Consider the following 25736-nt stretch of genomic DNA (forward strand, 5'->3'; position numbering starts at 1 on the left):
AACAGATGCAATATCACACTATATTGGTCTAACTACCTGTCCCCAGATGGCTGGCTAGCTCTGAGTGAGAACCTTTGAGTTTCCTATGGAAGTCATCAAGCTAAATCAAGGCAGTCACACAGGCAAAGTGAACATGAAAAAACTGATTTTAATTTATCTTAAATTATTTTTAGGTGATAAAATATTTTTTAAATGAACATTTATACTCATTCAGCTTAAAAAACAAAAAAACCTCTTTGCTAACCCCCTTGTTTCCTCCACCTTCCCCCACCATTTGATAACACAATCCAAAAGCCAGTGTTCAACATTCCCTTGTGTTTCTTTCTTTGTAAATATATGCACTGTCATGACCAAGAAATATATGGCATTTTTGTATATTTAGAAAACTGTAAAATTATAACACAAGATATATATATTTCTAAAACTCACTGTTTTGCTCAATTTTTTATTTGTAAGGTCATATATGTATGGGTAAAGGAGAGATCTACTTTATTTTTTCCATATGACTAACCAATGTTCAAATAAATGTACTTAACCCTTTTCTTATTGATTTCCAATGCCACCTTTGCTGTTTACCGAGCGCTTACATACGCATGGATCTGTTTCTTAGCTGTCTAGTCTGTCGCATTGGTCACTGCATGCATACCTGTGCAATATCACAGTGTTGTGATTAGCCTTTTAAAAACAAAATCCTATGAATTGGTAGGGCAAGTCAATTCACTTTTTCTTAAGTTCTTTGCTCCCTTGCATATGCATGTGCAGACACAATAAAAAGACCAGGTGAAATGTCGAATGGCATTATGTGGAATTTTGTGTTAATCTGGGGGTGGGGGAAGCTTCATGATACTGATCTTTCCATTCATTAAATTTTGACTGTTTAACTTTCTTCAATGACTTCTGATAAAGTCTGATAATTTTTCCAAAGGTCTTAGTCAAGTTTCATAGACTTATTTCAAAGGTGCTTTTTTCTATTATACATAATATATTTTATTAAATTATATTTCCTATTATTGACATATAAGAATGTAATTAATCTTTATATATTGATCTAAACTCTAGGAACTTTGCTAAACTTTTATTAATTCTACTAATTTGTATGTAGATTGTTTGGGGTTATCTAAATAGAATACCAGCTAGAAATAAGACATCAATTTCTTCACTTCGAACCATTTAGCAGCCCTGGTAATGCAACACAATGCTAAATAGAAGCAGTAAGAGCAGGCATTGTTGACTCAAACCAGATTTAAAAAAATAAAATTTCTGGAATTTCACAGTAAGTGTGACATGTCAACAGGTTAAGAAAATTCATTTCTATTTCTAGTTGCCAAGAACTTCTGTCATAAATGGCCACTGAATTTGTTGATATTTTATCTACACCTTTTAAGAGGGTTTTTCTCCTGAATGTGAACTATATCAATAAATTTTTAAATATTAAACATGGGCTAAACCTACGCAGTCATGACATACACACCCACATAATAGCATGTCTGCACTGTACTCTGGTACTAAGGTCACACCAGTTGCATGAAACCAGTGAGAGAATTATTCCCTCTTTTTTTATTCTCTGAGTTTATGTAAGACTGGAATTATTCAATGCTTGATACAACTTTTACACATAACCATCTGAGCATGGTAGCAATTTTTTGGGTATCTTTTCTATTTTGATTATTTTTTTTGGCAGGGTGAGGGCAGAGTGATGGAATTTTAACTACTGATTCAAATTATTTAATGAGCAGTCTTACAACTATTAAACCAAGTTGTTTGTTTCTTTGAAGAAAAAGTTTTGGGTTTTCCTGAAATTTGTACAATTTGTATTTAAATCATTAATACAAAGTTGTCATAGTTTTCTCCTATTACTTTTAAAGCTCTAGTGATCCACACTTACACCTACTTTATCATTCTCCCAGTTTATTAAGAATAACTATTTTCCCTAAGGACCTTTCTGAAAGGTTGTCTATTTTATGAGTACTTTAAAAGGATCAAATTTTATATTTCTTAATCTTCTCTAGTGAAATGTTTATTTCTTGTTTCGTCAATTTTTACTCTTTATTATTTCCTTCCTACTCATCTCTGGGTATATTCTGTTCTTTTTCTAATAAATTGGAAACAAACTCCTAATTCAGTCCCTCTTCTAATATAAACATAAGTCAATGATTTTCTCTCATTGTTTTTGCTTCACCCCACAAGGACTGATATGGGTTTAGCATAATGTGTTACATTTTGAAAATATGCTACAGGATCTTATTTGATGTTTTGCTTTGGAAAAACTAAGTTGGAGCCATCCTTCATACTTCACACCAATAAAAAGAACAAATGGGCCGGGCGCAGGGGCTCACGCCTGTAATCCTAGCACTCTGGGAGGCCGAGGAGGATGGATTGTTTGAGCTCAGGAGTTCGAGACCAGCCTGAGCAAGACTGAGACCCCGTCTCTATCAAAAATAGAAAGAAATTAATTAGACAGCTAAAAATATATAGAAAAAATTAGCCAGGCATGGTGGCGCATGCCTGCAGTCCCAGCTACCCGGGAGGCTGAGGCAGGAGGATCGCTTGAGCCCAGGAGTCTGCGGTTGCTGTGAGCTAGGCTGACACCATGGCACTCTAGCCCGGGCAAAAGAGTGAGACTCTGTCTCGAAAAAGAAAAAAAAAAAAAAGAAGAACAAATGGACTAAGAATAAAAATATGAAACCATAACCACTCTGAAAGAAAAAATGGGAGAATTCCTCTGTAACTTGTAATAGAAAAGTCCTTTCTAACTATGACTTGAAATTAGAAGCCATTTGACAAAAAGAGAAAAATTTTACTATTTCAGTTTTTTAAAACTTCGGCATGCAAAAAGAAAACTACGCACAAATCAAGAAAATCACAAATTAGGAAAAATTATTTGCTATTCATATCACAAAGGGCTAATTTCCTTAATGTATAATGGGCTCATAGGAATCAGTAAGAAGTCTAACAACCAAAGGCTTGGTAATAAATGTTTAACAATCAGCTAGGATTGAAGGAATTTCTACTGACTTGTGGTGTTTTCCAATTTCCATGGTGTAAATATTCCCGCCATGGTCCATTTCAGGCTACTAATGTGATGTCAATCAGCTTATAAAATTACTGAAAATTTAACAAGTGGCCCTGATAAACTGGTATAAGCGGCTCTAGCACACCACTGTCACAGAAGAATAGGCAAAGGCCAGGAAGGGACCGAAAATAGAAATAGCTCTAACTGTTTGAAATTGTGTTCAGCCTCACTCATAAGAAAAAAATTAAAAAACATTAAGAATGCCATTTATCATTTATCAAAGCAACAAAAAATCTAAGAATTTGATAACATTCTGGTGTGTAGGAAATCAGGTAATCTCATTCATTGCTGGTGACAGTGAAAATTAGGATAGCCCCTAGAGAGGGCAATTTGGCAGTATCTATCTCAAACATGCTGAGGCTATTTTTATTAGGTCCATAAAAATTTAGAACTATTATAACTTCACGACTTATTGAACTTTTTATTATACAACAATTCTGTTTAGTAATGCTTTCTGCCCTTTTCTGGGTCTATATTAAATCTTCAACACCTTTCCTCTACTCTGTATTTCTCATACTTTGTCTTCTAATTTATTTGTAGCTTTTTATTTCAGATTTGTCCTTTAAATATCACATCACTAGATCTTTTAAAAAAAATCAAATCTGACAATCTTTCTGTCTTAACTGGAAAGTTTGGTTTCTTTGAGCTTATTTTTAACCATCTTACATGCATGCTTTTTATTTGTCTTAATTTTCACTTTCCTTTTACCTTCCTTTGTTTCCTTCTTTTGACTTAATTTTTTAAAGATATGTTCTACTATCTTTGAGGTAATAATGTCACAGATTTAAAATAATACTATTAAAAACATGGCTTCTATTAAATCATACATTGGGAGAGATGCAGTAGTTTTAAGGGCTCCCTCCTTTCTAAACAAAATCTTTTTATTTTGAGATAGATTCAAATGCAGCTGTAAGAAACAATACAGAGAGAACTTAGTGCTCTTTACCCAGTTTCTCTCGATGGGACTATCTTACAAAACGACAGTAAAAAAATCAGAAACAGCTATGGACACTGATATGCTCCAGCAACCTTACTTAGATTTCCCCAGTTTTATTTACATTTAGCCTCTGGCTTTCTTCATGGGTAGTCTCTTTTTCCCTTCAGCTGCTTCCAATACCTTCTTTGTCTTTGGTGCTCTGCTCTTTCACTACCATGTGTTTAATTACGGATTTTTGCCTGGCTTGGAACTCACCGGGTTTCTTGAATTTGTGCTTTAGCATTTTTCATCAATTCTGGAAAATTCCTGAAACTATCTGCAAATATTGTCTCTGCCTCATTTTCTCTCTTATCAAACTCCAATTAGACAAATGGAATTTTACTATCTTACATGTAACTTAACATCCCTATTGTATTTTCCGACCCTGTACAGTAGTCTGGATACTTTCTTCCTGTCTTAATTCACAAATTCTCTCTTCAGCTACATTGATTCTTCTGCTCAATTTGCCCATGCAATTGTACATTTTAATAATTTATATTTTTATTTATAGAAGTTGCATTTTTTTCTTTTTCAAAACCTGCTTGGTTGCTCTTTACAAATTTTTCTTTTATTTTTAATTATCACAGGTACATAATAGTTGTACGTAGTTATGGGTGCTTGGTCATTCTTTTTAATTTTTTTTTTTTAAAGACAAGGTCTTCCTCTGTTGCCCAGGCTGGAGTACAGTGGCACAATCATAGCTCACTGTACCTCAAACTCTTGGCTCAAGCTATTCTCCCTTCTCAGCCTCTGGAGTAGCTAGAACTAGAGCATACACCACTACACCCAGCTAATAGTTTTTCTATTTTTTGTAGAGACAGGATGTGCCCTGGCTGGTCCTGAATTCTTGGCTTCAAGTGATCCTCCGACCTCAGCCTTCCAAAGCACTAGGACTATAGGCATGAGCCACTGTGCCCGGCTAATCTTAATAGTCTCTTCATTTCCAAAAAAAATTTTGGGACGGAGTCTCACTCTGTTGCCCTGGGTAGAGTGCCGTGGCGTCAGCCTAGCTCACAGCAACCTCAAACTCCTAGGCTCAAGTGATTCTCCTGCCTCAGCCTCCCGAGTAGCTGGGACTACAAGTGCACACCATGACGCCCAGTTAATTTTTCTATTTTTAGTAGAGACGGGGTGTCTCACTCTTGGTCAGGCTGGTCTTGAACTCCTGAGCTTAAGCAATCCTCCCGCTTCGGCCTCTCAGAGTGCTCGAATTACAGGTGTCAGCCACCGCACACAGCCCAGAATTTCTTTAAATAGTAAGATAATGAAGTGACCGCTTTTCTTGGAACTTTATGGGAGTCCTTTAAGATCTAGATTGAATTCCTCCCAAAGAGGATCTGTGTTTGCTTCTGCTTGTGTCCTGTGGCCACAAGTAATCCATAGCCAATTTAAAATAATTTATCTATTTGGGTTTTTCAGATCAGAATGGCAGTGTGAATTTTGACAGCATCCTGCGTGAAGGCCCACCTTATGGCTGAAAATTCTCTGGGGAGATTACTCCTTCCTCTAACCAGCACCAAGGTTAAGACGGGCAAATTTCCCCGTTGTCCTTTTCAGGTTAGTAAAGTTCACTTCTTGTTCGCCAGTGGCGATGTGGGTCTTAGATGGGTTCGGGTTTACTTACTGGCCTTTATGTTCTGCACAGTCATCACAGCAAATGCCCAAGGACTCCAGGGTTTAGCCAAAAACCTCGGATGAAAGTCAGGTTTGGCCCTCACCTACTAGGGCTCCTGCCAGGCTTAGGTTTGGAGCTGTGTGGGTTCATTGCTTTTATTCCATATCACTGATGTATTCTCAATTAGGAGGATCACTCTGGCTACTAAATTCTATATATTGCTAAAAAATGCAAGTTTCTTATTCCTTTTAAACACTTTAAATAAAGTTATTTTATAGTCTACACAGATCTTTAAGTCCCTAAGTGCACATTCTGTATTTATTCTCTTTCTCTCCTGCTTCTCACTTATGATGCATGTAATTTGGGGCTATGAGCTCATATTTGGCTGATTTTAATGCACAGGAATCCTGAGAAACAGAATTGAGAGTAGCTTCCTCAATGAAAGTTCAATGTTTGTTCCTATCAGGCACCCTTGGGGGCTATAAACACAGATCACTTCCATTTAATTCATCAGCTTGGAGTTTTCCAGGCACCACAGGTAATGTAAATTTGAAACCACAACCTGTGTGAGTAGAGAGCTTAATTACAAATTGTTAGGGAAGATCATTTTTTTTCCTCTGTCCAGGACAAAGTCAAGATAGATGGATACCTTGTCAATTTGAAGATAAAAACTCCCCTCCCCCCACTAATCCACCGTTTCACAGATAAACAGCCCTTTGACACTGCTGGCTTAATGCATTCACTTTCACCTTGGCTAAGCTCAACATCTTGTTTTCTGTTTGCACTAGTGACTCACATTAATAACTAAGCCCTCAGGGCAGCCTTAGAAATTAGTTCAAGCTTGTTACCACAGTTTTTGGTCTTCTAGCTGGTTCTGAACTTTATCCTTAATTTTCTGGGAACACAGCTGGGTAGTTAGAAGGGCCTCAGTTGTGTTATGCTCAGATATATATTAATATTTATTTTATAGAGAGAGATGGTGTTTGTTTCATTTTGTTTCCAGTCTACCAATTTGGCAATATTACTAAAAGTACCTGTATATGTTTTTAAAAGATGATATAAAATGCTCTGTGGTCTTCAGGAAAAACAAAGTCTTGATAAATGTAACAAACAGTAAAAATATACTTCAGCTCTATATTATGATCTATTAAGTGACAGAGACAGAAAGAAAATAGATGTGAAAGAAGAAAAAAAGTCAGCATGAGTAAAAGAAAAAAAATTAAGAGATAGAGAACTGCACAACAAAAAAATTCTGGAGGGAGGAACAAACAAGAGACACGCTAACTAACAAACAAACAAACCTGCCCAGAGAAAAGCAGACCCAGAGGAGAACAAAGAATTACAAGAGGAGTGCAAAGCGTTCGATTTGCATGGAGTAAAAGAATATTCACATCCCATAGCTTTTTAATACTGCTGCTAAAGTTCTTTTTCCGTCACAAATGGGAAATTAAACCTGTGCGCTGGGTTTAACACACTGCCACTCTAGAAAAAAAATTTTTTCTTTGGGGCATCTCACTGTGCAAAATTCTCTATTGTAAGTGTCCATGCTCTTTATAAAAACAAGGGCCCATATGTCATTCCACCACTTCTCCTACCAGAAAGAGAACCAAAAAGAGAGCTAGTCTCTTGCACAATCACTGAGAGGGCAATTCTGACCTTGCTTAGGGCTGTGAAACTCATAAAAAGAAAAAAAGTTAAAATCCCCAGGGCTGGGTAGAATAACAGGCTGATAATAATTCTGTTATATATGAAATCAAGGCATTCTGGAAAAAAAATATAACTTCCTCCATATTTCCTTTCCAGTTCATCTACATTATTCTCTCCTACTTCTCCACTCCCCTTCCAGTGAGGCTGAGGAAACACTTAGGATTGTTTCTTTGGGAGGGAAAAATATAAAATTACTCTTATCAGCTAAAAAATAAAAAAAAAATAAGAAGAAAAAAACCATCAACCAGCTTTGAAATTACACTAGCCTCAGCCTTCAGCTATCACAAACGAGGGCCTCAACAGGACAGAAGTTTCTTGTCCATCTTTTCATTTTGGAAACTTTTCATTTCACAAACTTGTCCAACACTAGGAATTACCAAGTGAGGCTTGTTGGAAGTTCAGATTTTCTGGCTCCTTCCAAATTAATCAGTATCTTCAGGGGAAGGACCTAGGGCTGTTGTTTTTTTCTTTTTTAAGTAAGCACATAGGTAATTTTTATAATAAGTTTAAGAAACATTGATCTTGGGCCTATGTTCTTCTTAAAAAAATACCATTTCTGTTTTTGCCTTTATGAGTCCCTTAGGAAATAATATTAATATGTGGATTACTGAACTGCACATATCAAGCTAAAACCTAGCCCACTTCGCATGCTAGCCCTTTGGGGTTGCTAAATAACATAAAAATAAAAGCTAGCTATTCCTAATTTTTAAGTAATTATCCTGAGGGTTGGTGGTCTAAGTCACTATCTTAAGCAGAGAAGGTTCCTCTAAATTCCAATTACTTGAAGCATTATCATGCTGCTTTCTATGTAGAGACTTGCCAAAGAAATGATACTGTCTAAAATGTACTAATCAAAGACCTGTACAGACTGGAATAGCTAAGTCTAAAATTCAAAAGGTAATACAAAATCAGAAAGAGTTTCTTTGGAATGGCATAAAAAGAAAATAACGTGAAGTTGGCTATGTTTATTTCTTTCATCATTGCTATATCCTTGGTGTGTAGTATAGAACATGGCACACAGAAGGCATTTAATTCATGGTTGATGAGTGGATGAATGACAGTAAATGAACGAATGGGGCATGTGTCAGTGAGACAAATAAAAAATGGCATCGTATAATTCAGTAGTACCTTTAGGGGAGAGAAACGTATTTTTTAAATTTCTTTAAATTACCTGGTAGAAAACCTTTACCAGCCTTTAATCTGAATAATTGACATTGAAATTTATTTTCGAAATAAGAAAGGCAAATCCTGAGAGGCCCACAAAAGCACAAAACGAAAGAAAAGGAAACAAAAGCTAAGGTGGTGCTTCGGGAGCAATAAAACCCGAGACAAGCAGTCCGTGAGGACAGTAGCACACAACGCGACGTCAGTGCTCCTCCCCAGAGCGTGGGCTCGGCGCTGAAAACCACACAGCATACTTCAGTGCCAACGTTCACAAGAACAAAGACAGAACAAGAAAGGGAGAGGAGAACACAGGTAGAGGCAGGGCAAAGATCAGACAGAATGTGGACGAGAGGAGGGGGAACGGCGTGCAACAGCACATGCAGGGGCCTTGGTGAGGACAAGGGGGCACCGGGCAGCACTCGGTGAGAACAGAGGACCGGAGAAAGTGAGACACACCTCAATCACAGAAACAAACCGCTTACCCTCCGCTTTAGTGGTAGTACCATCTTTAAGCAAATTAAAAAACAAGGGAAGGGATAACAGGGAACAGTTAGTAACATTCAAAAAATTAAAAAGCAGAATGTTATTAGCTACTAAAAAAGCAAAAGTACAGTTTAAAACAAAATTAAACGGGAAACAAGTTCAACAGCAGAGCAGAGTCTGAAGCAAGTGAGAGCGCCTTATGCTGAAATTAGCCTAGCACAGCATAACGTGTTTTTGCCTTTGGAAAACAAAACACAGAAGGGCAACCCAGGGTAATGCCACAGTTGAAAGTGTGATTTTTGTTTTTTGTTTTAGCCACCCCTTATCCTGTTAAGAATTCCTTTTTCCTGGAAGAAAGTACTAGCAGAAGGGGGCAGGGGAGGCATCAGAAATTAAAATACTAAAGAGTTACCCAAAGGGCAGAGGCAAGTAAGAAGCTCACAGAAGCTAGCTCCAGCAATGCCTATCCCAACTACACGCCCAGCAGCAGAAGCTGTGTCGCATGGTACCTGAGTCCAGGCCTACGTACTCCATGTCTTCCCTCATGTGTCTGGACTCTAGAAGTTTGGAAAAGGATCATCAGCTTTAATGCTACACTTTTGCAAAGATGTCATATGTCAACCTCAGCAGTAATTATGACAAATTCTCGGTAGGATTATGATATATTTCAGATTTTTTGGTGTTTTTTTACTTTGTTTTGTTTTGGGACATAATAAGTGGAGGTAGAATTCTCAGGAAATGGTAAGAGAATCTGAATACTCCAGTCTTGCTCTTTGAAGAGGTAATACTGGGCAGAAAACTTATCAGTGCTTCTTAAGGGTCATTTCTACGTCATCACACCAAAGACCTGGTGGCTCTGACCAGCACTGGGGGAAATCCACATGGTCCATATTCAAACACCCAAAATATGCACAGAAATGTTAAGAATACTAAGTACTCTAAAGGCTGGTTTTTATTGACATTTTCCAGCAATGAAAAAAATACTAATTGCAAATGCTAAAGGTGGATCAAATGTATTAGAACACAGGTAAGTACTTAAAAATTGAACTAAAATTAATAGAATTAATTCACCATAGGAGGGAACAGTTATTACTTCTCCATTGCTCAATGATTACACAGCAACATATCATAACTCCTACATAATGATGCAATAGTTAAAACAATAAAGAGTTCTTATTGAGTTTCTTTCCAGTTGAAATGTATGTGGGCATGAGGTACTTCCAAAGAGAAAACAAAACTGATGCAGCAAATGTTCTAGTACATATATCTTTCATATTAATAATGTTCCCATCACAATCACACTTTCTTCCACTTTACAGGACAACATTTTATAAAGAAGCTTTACATAATTCCGTTTAGGTGGATATTTTTTTTTTTTTGAGATAGAGTCTCACCCTATCACCTGGGCTAGAGTGCCATGGCGTCAGTCTAGCTCACAGCAACCTCGATCTCCTGGGCTCAAGGGATTCTCCTGCCTCAGTCTCCCCAGTAGCTGAGATTACAGGTGCACACCACCACGCCCAGCTAATTTTTCTATTTTTAGTAGAGACAGGGGTCTTGCTCTTGCTGCGGCTGTTCTCAAACTCCTGACCTCAAGCAATCCTCCTACCTCAACCTCCCAGAGTATTAGGATTACAGGCGTGAGCCACCGCGCCTGGCCTAGGTAACTATTATCACAAGCAGTTTATGGGTAAAGAAAAGAGACTAAAAGATTCCATGGTCTGTTCAAGGTCACAGGGCTAACGAACGGCAGACCCAGGAATCATCACAGCGCAGTGCTGTTCACTCAACAGTGCTTCCAATGCCCAGTTTTAGAATGTTACTTTTAGAACTGACTCTGGAATTCATCTGTAAGCCACACAAGTAACTTAATTTCAGTATTTCATGAAGTTTAAATTTTATTCAACTTCTTAAAATCCAAAAGAGAAACAACTCAGTTAAGTCCCTAGATTTTGGCTTTGAATGACTAAACTATCAGCCTCACACACAGTAGGTGTTAAGTGTCTGCTGAAAAAATGAGTAACTGATCTACTACTATGTCAGGTATTAAAATTTTCAAAAATAATTTTTAAAAAACTCTTTTGGGCAATCATTAGAGTAAGAGCATGATCCTCCCAAGATGACACATGGAAAGACAACACTCTTTTGTACAGATGTGGTTATGTTGGCTAAGGACCCGTCATATTCCTGTAGAGTCCTCCTGGCATCCCTCTGCCACCCCCAACTCCAGCCCCCTCCACTCTAGTTATATTCTCAAATTGAGAAACACCTAACGACAATGACCATCTTTGGTGAATCCCTCACTGAACCCTTCTGGCTATGCTTCCACCAGTGTCAGGAAGGGAAAAAAACCAGCTTTTGTAATACGGGAGATAGCTTAGGTACGGGCTGGGCTGGCCACCAAGGAGGAGGGAGTGAGCTGGGGGAAGGACGCGCTCAGTGCCATACCCCCTATGAGCACGAGTGTACTTACTCATCACTAAAAAGGATGATGGTCCAGAGAAAAGGATCATTCAAAAAAGGTGGCTGTTAACCAGCAATAAGTGCACAAAATTATTCATACTTAAATATCAGCCTTGCAACAGTGAGGATTTCTTCAATTATGGGTTTTTGTAGTTTGCTAAGAGGTACGAGTTATCTCCAACAGCAGAAGAGGAGGGAAAAGGTGATGCGGGTTACGGTTACCTAAGGATGCATACGACCCTGGAGGCAAAGCTGCGGCAGAGCTGAAAGGCGTCCCGCCTGAAGACGAGGAGACTTTGGATTTGGCACTGGCTGCTGCATTCACGTCAATATCACTTCGAGACCGCTGGAGGGACCCAGTTGTTGACACAGATTTGGTACTAACTGTGGAAGCTTCAGCAGTGAAGGAGGAAACATTAGTAAGGATTACATAGAATTTTAAACACATATTGTTAAAACCTGATATTGTTTTGCTTTTCTTGAAAACAAGTATCAAGTTTTAACAAATGCTGGAGCACACAAGACTGACTAACAGTTTCTCCTGGTCACTGAAGACAGAGTTTAGGCAATGCTGAAGAAAACTAAAAGTGACCTCAACTGTAACGTATCCATTACGATTTTTTTTCATATAATCAAAGACAATAAACCCAAAAGAAATGGACCAAACTTCCGGTCATTATGAGAAGTGAAATAACAAAAAAATGTGGCTGTCTGGCCAGTCCCCTCATGAGGTGACGTAACTGTGCAGTGCACTCTTACCGGGGCCCTCCCCCTTTCAGAGAACACGCTACTCTCCCTCCTCTAACAGCCACCAAGCTGCTGTTGCCACTCAAAACATCACAAGCCATCTTTACTCTCTTACCGAGGAAGGGATCAGAGAAAGGAGCAGCATAATTTGTGGCAGTATCGACATGCTGGAGGGAGGTGGGGAACAAAGGCCACAGAGCTTCATTCCTGTCTGCCTAAGTCACCCTGACAACGTTGTCCTCAGTGGCGACTGGCCCTAGCAAAGTGGAGCTCTGCTGAGGAGACGCAGAGTCGACACACCCTTCAAGCCTGAGAAGGAGCTGAGGGCACAGAGGCTGAGACAGGCCTCCCACGGGCTGCCTTCTCAGCAGCTGTTAGTCTTACCTCTAGATGTGGTACTTCCGGTAGGACTTCTTTTGGCAGAGAGCGGCCGACTAAAAATAAAGGTATACGTGTGTTTGTTAGCAAATGGGTACTTTATGGACATTAATACAAGTACAAACCACAACGGAAAATTATGACAATGAAAAATTATTTCAGAGTTTTCAGAATTTGTCAGACAATATGAAACACAATTTTATAAACTCTCATTTCCAACAAAGCTTTAGCAATATATTTTGGACTACTTTTAAATCATAGAGCAAAAAATGGTAACTGAGACAGAAAGTAGAAATACAGAGTGAAGACAATGACATATTAAGTCCTAGGTTTTGAATGCCCTCCATTTCCAAACTTGCCTCCAGGTTCACGCTTACGTCCTCTTAGAAGACTCTAGGAAGCAGTGGTGTGTATAGTTCATACTACTCCATAATTCACTTACGTTATTCTAAAACTGTATTCTACGACTGACATATAAATTTAACTGACAAACGCTGTGGCAGAGACCAAGGCCAGCTATATCTTACCATTCTCCATGGTATCTTCTATTACTAGAATCGAATCTACCTGAAGGGGGAATTTTAACAGGCATGTTCATATACAAACATAGCTGTAATTTGTGTTTCCAGGTGACAAACTTTTAAACACAAATTCTCACACTAATGACAAGCGAAGCTGAATTCCTTACTTCAGACTCTCTTGGGAGCTAGAAGACGAGCGGTCGGACTGAGGCAGAGACACTATGCTGTCTGAGTTCTTCAGATGGGACTGCAGGGCTTTCTGGTAGGACGACTCCAAGGTGTGGTACAAATGCTCTGCTTCTCTGCTGAAGTGACTGTGGAAACCCCAATAACATCTAGGGAAAACAGACAAATTCCTGGTCTAGTCCGAGGATCTTAACAGGTCCCTCGCTAAGCTCTGGAGTACACTGTGTAACATCTGAGAAGTACATGTTTACCTGCTAATAGTTGCAGCATGGTACAAGGAGGAGAAGGTGAACAAAGGAGGCCCAGTGTGAATCCTGGCCTCACAACTTACTGGCTTTTCACATTGGCCAAGTTACTCAACTTCTTTGAACCTTATCCTCATTTATAAAATGGGAATTAAAGGGCCTAACTTACAAGACTGGGGAGGCTTAGGGAAGATGAAGCTAAAACATCCAGAACTATACCTAGAACACAGGATGGATGCATTAATGTGTAGCTTTTATAAATGCAATTTAACATTCCGTGATCTGAAGTATTTTAATTGCCTTAGGTAGTATGTACAAAAGAAAAATGAAAAATATTCAGAGCTACTTGAAATCTATATTACGATTAAAGAACTAGGAAAAATGAGGGGATACAAGGATAAAAACAACCTAAGTAGATCATTAATAAATTCATTCCTAAATAGCTTTTAGCAGCTATTAATTATGTTACCTATTTTGGTAAGAACTACCCAAGATGAAATTGTGGCAAATGCTTCAGAGTTATAAAAACCTCAGAAACTTGGTTTCAGAGAAATATAACTTAACTGTGAGAGCAGTCGGAGAGCAATTAAGTGTTGGATCAGGATGTATTAATACAGCTAAGGAAAACCATGATGTTGCAGGCTAGTAAGATTAGATTTTAGCTTGTGTCAATTAGAAGAGTTGGTCAAATATAAGAATATAGAAAAAACAGCCACAGATGCAAAACTGGCAGTAGTTACCTATACACTGTCCAAGAGACACTAAGTCTTAATAAGAAACTTCTAGTATTTACAATGGCAGTGGCAAGATTATTCCCAGAGAGGTGGGTACTGATATAGGGGCCATGGCCACATGACTGGAACACACCCAGTCCTAATGGCAAAAGCACCTCAATTGCGAGACAGAAATAGCAAGTTATCACTGTGACAATCCAACTCCCCTTACTGTGATTCACACTCACCAAACGACCACCTGATGCTTGCAAAGATGAGAATACAGGGAGAGAATCCACTGTAGCTGTGGTTTTACACGATAAATCTACAAAGTAGCTCTGGATTATGACATAGCTTTTAACAGTGTTTAATTAGTAAATAAATAAATAAATACAACTTTGAGTACGCATACAAGTCATTTCTGATCTATGTGATAATTTCTCATAAATTTAAAAGTGAACATTCTCTTGTCTACCTTAGTCCTGTTTATATTCAGATAGTATCACTCAGTCAACCTTCTAAACAAAAAAACAGAGAAATATTGCATGGCCTTTTGGGGTCATATTTAAAAGTCATGATTAACAAAATATGTTCAATTAACTTAATGGGTTTTAAATAAGTCAGTCCCTACAATGCATGTAAAATAGAAAAGTAGTTAATGAAAAAAAGTGGTGTGCAATAAAAACTTACTTTCTGGCTTCTATCCTTGCTTCGGAATCGGCATCATGTATTCCCTTCTTTATTGTTTCAGCTAATACTGATATGTGTCTAGATATTTGCACAAAAAAAAGAGTAACAATCATAAATGTATGGTTTTATGCAGACGAAATCACATGTGAGAAATAACTTCAAAATGGCAATGTGGAACTTAAGAGCCTTGGTGCCAAGGCTGGACAATTAATAGGCAGCTGGGCACAGCAGAACCCTCAAGCAGGTCCTTAACTTCCAATCCTGTGCCATGACCCTAGCCTATCCCCAACCCACCCTCACCTAAAGACCCTGATAACCTACTCTCTTGGTGGACTTTTTAAAATAACAGCTGATTTCCACCCCCCCACCCCCATCATGCTTATTTAGCCCAATCTTTTATGAACCTAAACAACAAAACCCTGTTTTTCCATAGTAAGAACGAGTTTCTATAAAAATTATGAGATAATCATATTAGTATTAAGTAGGATATCTACACTAAATACAGAGGGAGAAAAAAGAAAGCTTTCTTTTTTTTTAATTGTTCATTTATTTTATTGATTGACTGACTGACAGAGTCTCGCTCTGTTGCCTGGGCTACAGTACCATGGCATCACCTTAGCTCACAGCAACCTCAAACTCTTGGGCTCAGAGGCAATCCTCCTGCCTCAGCTTCCCAAGTAGCTGGGACTACAGGTGCATACCACCACACCTGGCTAATTTTTTCTATTTTTAGTTGCCCAGCTAATTTTTTTCTATTTTTAGTAGAGATGGGGTCTTTTTCTTGCTCAGGCTGGTCTTGAACTCCTGAGACCAAGCAATCCTCCTGTCTTGGCTTCCCAGAGTGCTAGGATTACAGGTGTGAGCTACCACACCTGTCTGAAAACTTTCGAATGAGTGAAAGTCCTTTAAGGATCTAAGAGTTACATCTTTCCCACTAAGAGCAGCTTTAAACATTCACCTCATTGGAATGAACTGGAACATTAGGCAGCAGGGTCAGAATCAATAGAGTTAGTCCCAGCTTTGTAGTTGTCCAAGTGCACATGTGCCCACATCTCTGGGCAAACTAGTATTTCAACCAACAAAATTCATTAAAAGCTTCCACCAATATTATGTGGCTTACATCAGTCAAATATCAGAGGCAGTCATGCAAACAAATGCTTAGATTCCTTCATTTCTTATAGAAAGCAAGTTGGAACACTCATTGAGGCATACACTCTCAGTTCAGTTCAGAGGAAAAAACAATTTCAAGTTAGATGCTCACCGTTCCAGTGAATGTGTCTGCCACTCTTGTAAAAGCAAATCTAAAAATTCAAAACAGCGCCTGAAAAGTGTTAAGAAAGAAATATATAATTTACATAATGTTAGTAAAAATGACAGCTTTTTTCTTCTTAAGTGACTAAACACTACTTTTTATAATTGGTAAGTTTCTTCTAATTTTTATGGTTAGAAAAATGGAACATGAAGAAGGAATCAGAAAGGACTGAAAACCAAAGTAGATGAAAGTAATTAAGCACCTACAGTGGCCACAGGGATAGGACACAAGAGTTTCCTTCCAATGACAACCTTGAACTTCATGGGAACATTACTGAAAGGGCCTATCATTATCATTTGTTTTTATACTATCCTAAATATGTTAATACAGAATACATACAAGCACGGAATATCATTGTACATTACAGAATCAGGTCTTTACACTAATTTCAGAGAATGCGCTACACAAAAAAAGCAAAAAAATATCTTCAAAAACTAAGTGTTCTCCAAATTTTCACACTAAGAAGGCCTAGGCTTGTGCTGAGAGTGCATTTTCTCCAGCCACTCAGCTGCTTTCCTCCCTTCGATCTTTCCACATCCTTCCTTTCCAAGTCTGTTCGCTTTTATGATTTTTCTTGGTCTGATTTGTGCACAAAAACGATTCTAGTCTAATTTCCTTTGGACTGCATCACCACTTTGGGTCCCACCTCTTTAAAATTTTCTTTTCCTAAGTCCAGGGTTCCTATTTTTGTTGGAGTAAATCTTAGTAGTCCTAGGAACCCATTCAAGGAAACAAATCAGAAGGTAATTCTTCTCTAGAGCAATGACCAGACTTTCTTCCCCATGGTCTTCCCAATTTGCAACCTTATGATCCATATAATTAACAAAGCGATAAATCTTTAATAGCCCCTTACCCTATGCTATATGCCGGGGATACAATGATAACCAAGACACAGTCCAGAGAACAAGAGAGACAAGAAACAGTTACAGTGTGCTAGGAGTGCAGGGGACAAACGCCATGCAGCTTGGTCCTGGCACTGGCAGCAGTCGGGGCCGGGGTGGTAAAGCAAGGTTTCTCAAAGGAAAGGACACCTAGCTATACTGCACGCGTTCCTTACTGTCACCTTCCCCAATCTAGGCCATGTTTATTCTTCTTCCATCCTCTTGCCCATGCCACTTCCTAGTCTAGATTTTTCTTCCCTCTTTTCTTCCCCTATACTTGCTCATCTTTCAGGACGTCACTCACTTTCAACTCATCTATGAAGTTTCTTGGGAATATATCCACCGGCTTTAATCACCACCCCGTCTGGACTCATAATTCCAAATAAGTATGTTGTCACTCACTCTTACAGTGCTTTGCGTTACTGTTTTTCATCTCCCCAACCAAACTGTAAGCTTCCTAAAACCAGAGAGTGTGTGTAATCCACTTCTTACGAATTCTACAAAGCAAAGCTCAGTGGAGTGCACACAGCAAAACTGCACTGCCTTGGTTACATTGCCCTGTTGAAGGCAGAAGGACTGGGCAAGATGGTCCCTATTACTTCTTTCGGCATTAAGACACATGGTTCTGACTGGTATTCACTGACTAAATACAGAAACAGCGATCTGGGGGTGGGGTTCATAATTGGTGAGGGGCAGCATTTCTATTGTCACAGTGACTATAGATTGCTACTCATATTTAGTAACAAGGGCCAGAATTGCTAAATGCTATAGATAAACTTTGTCTCTCTCCTCCTAATTAACATGTTGAAGCCTTCACTCCCAATGTAACGATTATTTGGAGGTAAGGCCTGTGAGAGGTAATAAGGTTTGGATTAGGTCATGGCAGAGCAGGCCCCTGTGATGGGATCAGTGCCCTTATAAAAAGAGAGACAACAGGTAGTTTGCACTCTCCCTCCCTCCTCCCTGTCTCTCTTCACGTGAGGACATAAACAGAAGGCAAACATCTGCAAGCCAGGAAGAGAGCCCTCACCAGAATCCGGACCTTGCTGGCACCCTGATCTCGAACTTCCAGCCTCCAGAACTGTGAGAAATACATCTCTGTTGTTTATGCCACCCAGTCTACGGTACTGTTATGGCAGCCCAAGCTGACTAATCCCCCAAACATCCTGCAATGTTCCACAACAAAGTGGAAGCTTTGTCATCTCACTGGAGAAGCTCTGCCTCACACAAAGAAAAAACACCTTCTGAATTTCTCTTGGAAACTTAAAACAATAGTGACATGATAATAAGAGCAGCAGCAGCAACAACAAATTCTAATAATGGTTACCATTTATTAAGCTTTCCCTAAGTGCCAGGGTCCTTTAACCTGACTGTGAATACTCAGAACCCTACAGAGGGGTACTCTTATACTTTATGGGTCAAGTAATCAGTAAGTGGGAAGAGATAATGTTGTTCAACTGAAGTGTGTCAGGTTCTGAAGTTCATAATCATCCCTCTACCTTGGGAGCCGAAACTGCTCCACTCTAACCCAGGGAGAAGCTGAATGAACTGTAGGTCAAGGGCAGAGTGCATTCTTCAGGGATATGCAATTGGGCCACACAGTTAGAAATTATGCTTTTTCAGTGGAAGGAATAAATTTCTTCTTTCATGGCTTTAGATAGTTAAATTATTCCTCTTTTCTTTCTCTTGTCCTTCATTCAGCTATTAATAATATGGCTATAAATCCCACTACTGGGTTTATATCCAAAGGATATGAAATCAGTATGTTGAAGAGGTATCTGCACTCCCATGTTTACTGTAGCACTACTCACAACAGTCAAGACAGGAAATCAACCTAAGTGTCCTGTCCATCAACAGATGAATGGATTTAAAAAATGTGATATATCTACGCAATGGAATACTATTCAACCTTAAAAAGGAAAGAAATCCTGTCATATAAGACAACACAGATGAACCTGGAGGACATTACGCTAAGTGAAACAAGCCAGGCACCATAAAGACAAATACCGCGTGACCTCACTTATATGTGCAATCTAACAAAGTTGAACTCATAAAAGCAGAGAGGAGAATGGTGGTTCCCAGGGACTAGGGGACTGGAGGATTAGGGAAGACACAAAATTTCAGTTAGACAGGAGGAAGACGTTCAAGAGATCTATTCATATCATGGTGACTATAGTTAATAACAACATACTGTAGTATACTTGAAAACTGCCGAGACTAGATTTTAAGTGTTTTCACCCTGATAAGTATTTGAGGTAATGCATTTGTTAAATAGCTTGATTTAGCCATCCCACAGTGTATACATATATCAACATTGTACACCATAAATACATACAATTTTCCCTGGTCGATTAACAAAATAAATTTTAAAAAAAGATGAACACAGGGCTGCTTCATGCTTAAAAAGCTCCCATACCCGTAGAAGCCTGGCAGGACCAATGTGACACCCTAAGAAAGGAGGCACACAGGCAGCTAAGGCCACCTGGATTCTAAGCCTCGGGTCACGGACTCTCTCAGTGGGCTAGGATCAAGACAAGGAGCTGAGGGAACGGGGCCAAGAGGCTGCCCAGGCCTGCCATTAATTTACCCTACTAGGCCCCTGATAGGGTCCATTTAGAGGCTTTTGTGTTGTCTACGAAATCCCTGAAAACCTACACAAAACTATTCTGTGTATTTACATTTTGCTGGCAAGAGGGTCCATAGATTTTAACAGACTCTTAAAACTCTATGACCCAACAGTCAAGAATCACAGATCTGAGCTAAAAGAATAGTCCTTGTTCCTCACATGTAGTTTAAGGCAAGTTCACCAGGATGTATGACCAGACAGGGACTTGGGAACAAAGGCCTATCTGGTTGCTCAGGTGGTATCTGCCTGTAGCAGCTTCTGGGTGTATCTCCCATAATTGTGCAGCAGAAGCAAGTGACTGGTCAGGATTCAGAATTCCAGAAATCACTCACAGAAGATGGAAACAACACATACCTCCTCTTACCTATGTTAATATGAAATCACTGTCATTTGTTTATGGTATTTTTTCCTGCACATAGTCACTGCCTTCACTGTCAAGAGCGCAGACCAATGACATAGATAGGAGGACCATCTTAGGAAAAATATATAGGGGGTGCTCTACCCTTTTTCTTCTACCACTCCCCCTAAACTCAACTCCCTTTCTCTCATACACACAAACAGCTTCTCTCTCTCTCACACACACATACACACAAATACACACACACAGAAACATAATAGAGGTTGTCCAAATTCATTTTCCAAAACATTTAGATATTGATTCTTCAACCCTAAGGCACTTATTGCATTGATCTTATATAATATTAAACATTTCAAACATGAAATTTTATCCATGGAGGGAGATTTAGAATTTGTTTTGGCTTTTAAACAATTCAAAGGTAATGAGGCAACCCTTTACAAATTTACCTTCTAACTGCAACAGACTTAGATGTACAGTTGCTTGTTATGACAGGTATTAGCCTAGGGATGTGTGTGTGCTGTAAAGGAAAAAAAAAAAAAAAAAACAGAGGTGAACACTTGCAAATACAAAGCAAAACAAAACTAAAAGTCACTTCCTTACTAACCTACTTACAGCACATATATATCCAGATTGGAATGTCAGTGAGTTTAAAAAGGAAAAAGAATTTCACGAGATTTGCTAAAGGCCATTAGAAAATTTATAGAGTCAAGAGCAGGCAAACATGGTAAGTTTGAAATTAAAACAATCGTTGGTATGAAGTCTAAATTATCTGAGCAGTAGAAATCTGAGTGAACTCAAAAGTAGTCATTGACCAATATACTTTGATACTGTTTCAATGGAAATGTCCAAAAATGACTTCGAGTTTAATATCTGGGCAGTGCAAGTAAGAACAGCAAGAACTAAAAATAATACAAAGTAACCTATAATAATCAAGAACATTCTGGATAGATTTTAAGCAACACCATCAAGCTCCAAAGTTTCAAGAGTTGCCTCCGGGGGGAAAAAGGTCTTGAAGGGTGAGGGTGGGGGTGGAGGTAGGGGGACAGGAGGAGGTAATGTGGAAAATTTTCATTTTAAACCCTTGTGAACTATTAGGTTTTGTTGAAAACCTGTTTATAAATTACTTGAATAATTATTTAAATTTAAATGAGTAAGTGCCTGGAAAACTTAACTAAAGAGAACATTTTGTTTCTGTGTTTACGTGCAATTAATTAAATAAAAGTTTTGGCTGAATAGCAAAACCACAAGCACAAATGCCTAAAATGCAAGGACCAGGATTAAGGAGGCAAGAATAGAGTAGTATCTGAGAGACATGAATAGAATATAAACTCAGAAGCAGACACAGGTGTTCGAATATTTAAAACCAATGGTGAGTCAATGATCAACACCTCAGTAACTTTATATCACATCCACAATTCACATTACGAATTATAAAAACTTGTATGTTATAACTAAATGTGGGAAAAGATGATACTATATGTACGACATGATTCCAACTGTATATAATTACTCTGATGAAAAATGTGGGAGCACATACTCAGGGAAACTTGAGTCTATACTCCTGGGCTGCAGTCCTCAAACTTGGCCCAAATAAACTCTCTATTTACATTTTTTTTTTAAATGCCTCTAATATTTCTTATCAACCTTCAAAATTTACCATTTGCTTATTTTACATATGGTCCTACAACATACTTACCCGAATAATTAACCTAACAGCTACAACACCAGAAGTGGCCATAATTTTGGCACTGTTTGGAATTAAATTAAAGATAGTTGGCATGATGGCTTCAGCTCCATGGTCAAACTTATTCCCCAGAACTGATGACAAATGCCTACAATAAGAAATGAATACTAGACTGTAGTTACATTTTTTTAGAAACAGTGAAGCATATAAACCACTTAACATTTTAGAGCCTTCATTTAAAGTTATCTAGGGATAAAGGACAGGGTCTAAGTAAGACACGATAAAACTATTTCTAATGTGCATGTAGAGAGCACTTGGCAAATAGTCATTAGCCCAGAAGATTTTTCTTAATCATTTCTAACTAAAATAGTAAAACAGTAAAAAACAAACAAATTCACCATATATTAATAAAATATAAATCTGAAAAGGCTCCCTTGGCCCTTTTTTTCTTATGCCCTTTTATCTTTAACATATTCAGGCTTCAATATCTGACTACAGCCAAAACATTAAACAGCTATGAGGCCTCCTTACTGCTGCTGGTTCTTTGACTTTCTGACATACATTCTAACACAAGTTTGAACTTTGATCACTGATACAGGTGTAGCTACAATAAAATTTCACTGCAGTACATGTCTTTAATTTTATAGCTATAGTACTCTTCTAGAAAAATCATTCTGATAATCACACTATACCCTGCCAGCAAAAATCAATGAAAAAATCTCAGAAACACAATTTTATAAAAGTTCATTTTTCCATATTATTATATTACATAACTGCTTCAGTTTAATACAGAGGCTTCAGAGCAACGTCACTGAATAAAATAAAATTTAAAATCTGTCACACTTTACATAATTGGGCAGAAAATATTATAGAAGTACTGAAAGAATTGTTAACTGGAAAGGGTCTTGGAGACTAGTCAAAAGTTACACAAAAGAGACTCAGTTCACATGCTCAAGGAACATCTTTGAAGCTCCACGGTAAGACTATTTTATAGTGTATGTTTGAGAATAGGAAACATCACAGTCCTTACCCCAACGTGATACAAGCCTCCCGCACTACCTGAGACCGCAGATCCTTAGCAGAGAGTTTAAAGGCTCCATCCAAAAGACGTAAATGTTGAAAGAAGTTATCATACTCAGCGGCACCAGCCAAAAGTAAAGATCTAATCTTTTTTAGCTAATGGGATAGAGAAAATTCAGAGATACACAAAACAATTCTTACACAGAATAAACAAAACAATAGAAACCATCAAATATAAAAGAGATCAACATTAAAGATTCACTGATATAGAAAGTTTTCCCAATTCAGCCAGTTAAATATCAGCTAATACAATGAGCAAATCTACGTATCGCAAATAAAGCCAGCTAATTTTTAAAATGCAGGATTTGTGACACACATAATTTCCACAAAAAATGTTTTCTTTAACTGAAAATATCTTAGTGTATTTATAGATTCTATGATACTAGTGATAAATAATTGAAAACCTTCCTTATGGCTTGTAAAAAGCCCCTCCTAAGCTCACCTTCCTTCACACCCCACTCCAACTTAGCACTTACTTAATGAATCAAATCAAGCATTCCTGCAGTATTTCTATATTATCCTCCACTGCATCATTCATTAACTGGCTAATCTGAATTAGAAACATTACACAACAGCAATTTTACCATCTCTCTTCTTGCTGGCCAATGTAAAATAGCTTTCCTCAGATAAGACCCATCCTCGCATTATCGTTCAGCCCACTTTTCCTTAATCTACTTTTAAAAATAGAAGAGACACAACTTTCTAGCAAGTGATTTGAAGAAAGAAAAGAATATTGAGGGATGGACACTAAAAATGCCATTAAAACACTGTTTTACTAGCAAATCATCACAGAAGTAAATCTTTAGCAAGGGAAGGGAAGCGTGGAGGCCATCATCATTCTACATTAGGTCTTTGTTAAAAGAATAGGAGATACATAAAGGTATAAATTGGTATGTTGTGAGTGTTTTTGTTTGTTTGTTTTAGTTGATATGTTTTAAAAATAAAAATAGAAGTGAGATACTCTACTAAAAAGGTAAAGTGTAATTTATATTTAAAATATGTACTATTTAAAATTCAATAGCACTATCTCCCAATTTCATAATAAAGTATTTGGGATATTTAAATAAATCTAATGAAAATGCAATCACATGAAGTCAACAACTTACAGCATTTACTCTCTGCTCCCAATCATGCTTGTCATCAGATAATATTTCCCTAATTTTGTTTATGGATTCCTCAAGGTCTCGGCTGGAATAAATCTGTAAGCAAAATTAATTTACAATCAATATAAAAACATTTGCAGAATAAACAAAGACTACTTCTTATTTACATGAGTCAAGAGCATTTAGTAAGTATAGTAAAATAAATTATCTCATTTTCAAGAAACACCTATGAGAAAATATCTAGAAAATGTCTTAGGAGTGAGCTTCTTTCCCATTGTGAATGCGTACCCACTGGATTTCCTGCCACGTGTGAATAACCTTGCCTCAAATACAGCTTCATTATAAACTTAGATGACCTCATGTACAAAAGAGAAAGAAGCCTAGTGGAAAATAATGATGCATAAGTCATTTATTACTCTCACTATTATTTATAACATCACATTATAAGTATAATTTTAAATACTTCCAAATCTACATTCTCTTTTATCCCTATATCTTACTTATAAAACAGGTAGGGTAAAACCAATCATGATGCATGCTGGAAGGTGCATCAAGGTGCTTAAGGATGAACCTGGGCCTAAGATGCTTATTACCTGCTTTATACACATATGGCAACCAAGGTGGCAAGAAGAGTTGTAAATAATGAACAGTAAGTGATAAAGCGTTCCAAAGTACAGTCAACATAGGCTGAGAAAAAGTGTTAGCCCCAATTGGCAGCACAAAGTAGTCAAAAACGTGTGACTATCCCAAGCTTTATAAATAATCTTTGTTTTATCTGTTAGGTATTTAATACTTAAAGTGAAGCATCAAAGAAGGTATAAACTAACTTTTATTAAACCATTCTCTATTGCTTTTCAGATACCAAAATCCTTCAAATTCACTGATTTTTCCTAAGAAAAATCCCTAAGTAAACATGCTTATTTATCCTCTCATTTAGCCTAATCGTCTATTTCTTTCTCTTTTATGTCACCTGTCCCACAAACTTAATACTAGAGCAACCACATCTCTCCTGTTCTCACTGAAAGATCATCTTGGTCCTTGACTTTTGCCCCAACATTTTCTAGTCTGTACCGCAGATCTCCTGTAGTCTTTATAGTTAAAATTACCTGACCTAGTAAAGAACTGTGCATATGACATATTTGAAAAATGAAACTGGAAGAATAAGTCTACCTGTTTTTAATCACACACAAACATTCTCATTCACCTGCACTACAGGTACATCATCAAATGCTTTAATAAAGTCTTCTTCATCGACAGCACCAGCTCCTTCTTTTGCAGCTGTAAAAAATATTAATTTTTAAAACATAAACAATGCAATCAACTATGTATAAAATGTACATTGGAGAAGTCTGAAAATACATAATCAAAATTGCATTTTGGAAGATTTACAACTACTTTCTTAAAGGCTTCATATAAATTTGGAGTGTCGTGAAATTGACAAACATTACTGATTAAAGTTGAAGTATAGTAATTCTACCATGCTATACACATTAGCTTAAGGTCACTTAGAGAGACTGCTTGTTTAAGCAGGCAGAGTCTAGGTGTTAAAAGATTTAGATGCTTTATATTGTATTAATATACAAATCTTTTGAAAGATTTCTAATAAATATATATAAAATTTAATTCTTCAGGGAATTACACTATGTTATTATTGGGAGTCCTGTATAACAAATATGTGAAATAGTTCAAAAAAGTTCTAAAGAATTTTAACAGTTTCATTGCAATTTTATA

The 25736-nt window shown here is 37.7% G+C and overlaps 1 protein-coding gene across 1 annotated transcript in view; it reads right to left on the reverse strand.

Moving 5' to 3' along the window:
- CLASP1 (cytoplasmic linker associated protein 1) overlaps nucleotides 1–25736 on the reverse strand; it is a 256974-nt gene that overhangs the window by 82527 nt on the left and 148711 nt on the right. Inside the window, exons 10-20 of the mRNA XM_012644678.1 lie at nucleotides 25210–25283; nucleotides 24009–24101; nucleotides 22853–22998; nucleotides 21835–21970; nucleotides 20585–20655; nucleotides 16223–16282; nucleotides 14962–15039; nucleotides 13295–13462; nucleotides 12613–12662; nucleotides 11704–11874; nucleotides 9528–9575 (exon numbers count right to left, since the gene is read on the reverse strand). Of these exons, the coding sequence (XP_012500132.1) occupies nucleotides 9528–9575; nucleotides 11704–11874; nucleotides 12613–12662; nucleotides 13295–13462; nucleotides 14962–15039; nucleotides 16223–16282; nucleotides 20585–20655; nucleotides 21835–21970; nucleotides 22853–22998; nucleotides 24009–24101; nucleotides 25210–25283 (1095 nt within the window). The remainder of the gene's footprint in view (nucleotides 1–9527; nucleotides 9576–11703; nucleotides 11875–12612; nucleotides 12663–13294; nucleotides 13463–14961; nucleotides 15040–16222; nucleotides 16283–20584; nucleotides 20656–21834; nucleotides 21971–22852; nucleotides 22999–24008; nucleotides 24102–25209; nucleotides 25284–25736) is intronic.

This window comes from Propithecus coquereli, unplaced genomic scaffold, assembly GCF_000956105.1.
Source record: "Propithecus coquereli isolate 6110/MARCELLA unplaced genomic scaffold, Pcoq_1.0 Scaffold217, whole genome shotgun sequence".
NCBI classification, from domain to species: Eukaryota; Metazoa; Chordata; class Mammalia; order Primates; family Indriidae; genus Propithecus; species Propithecus coquereli.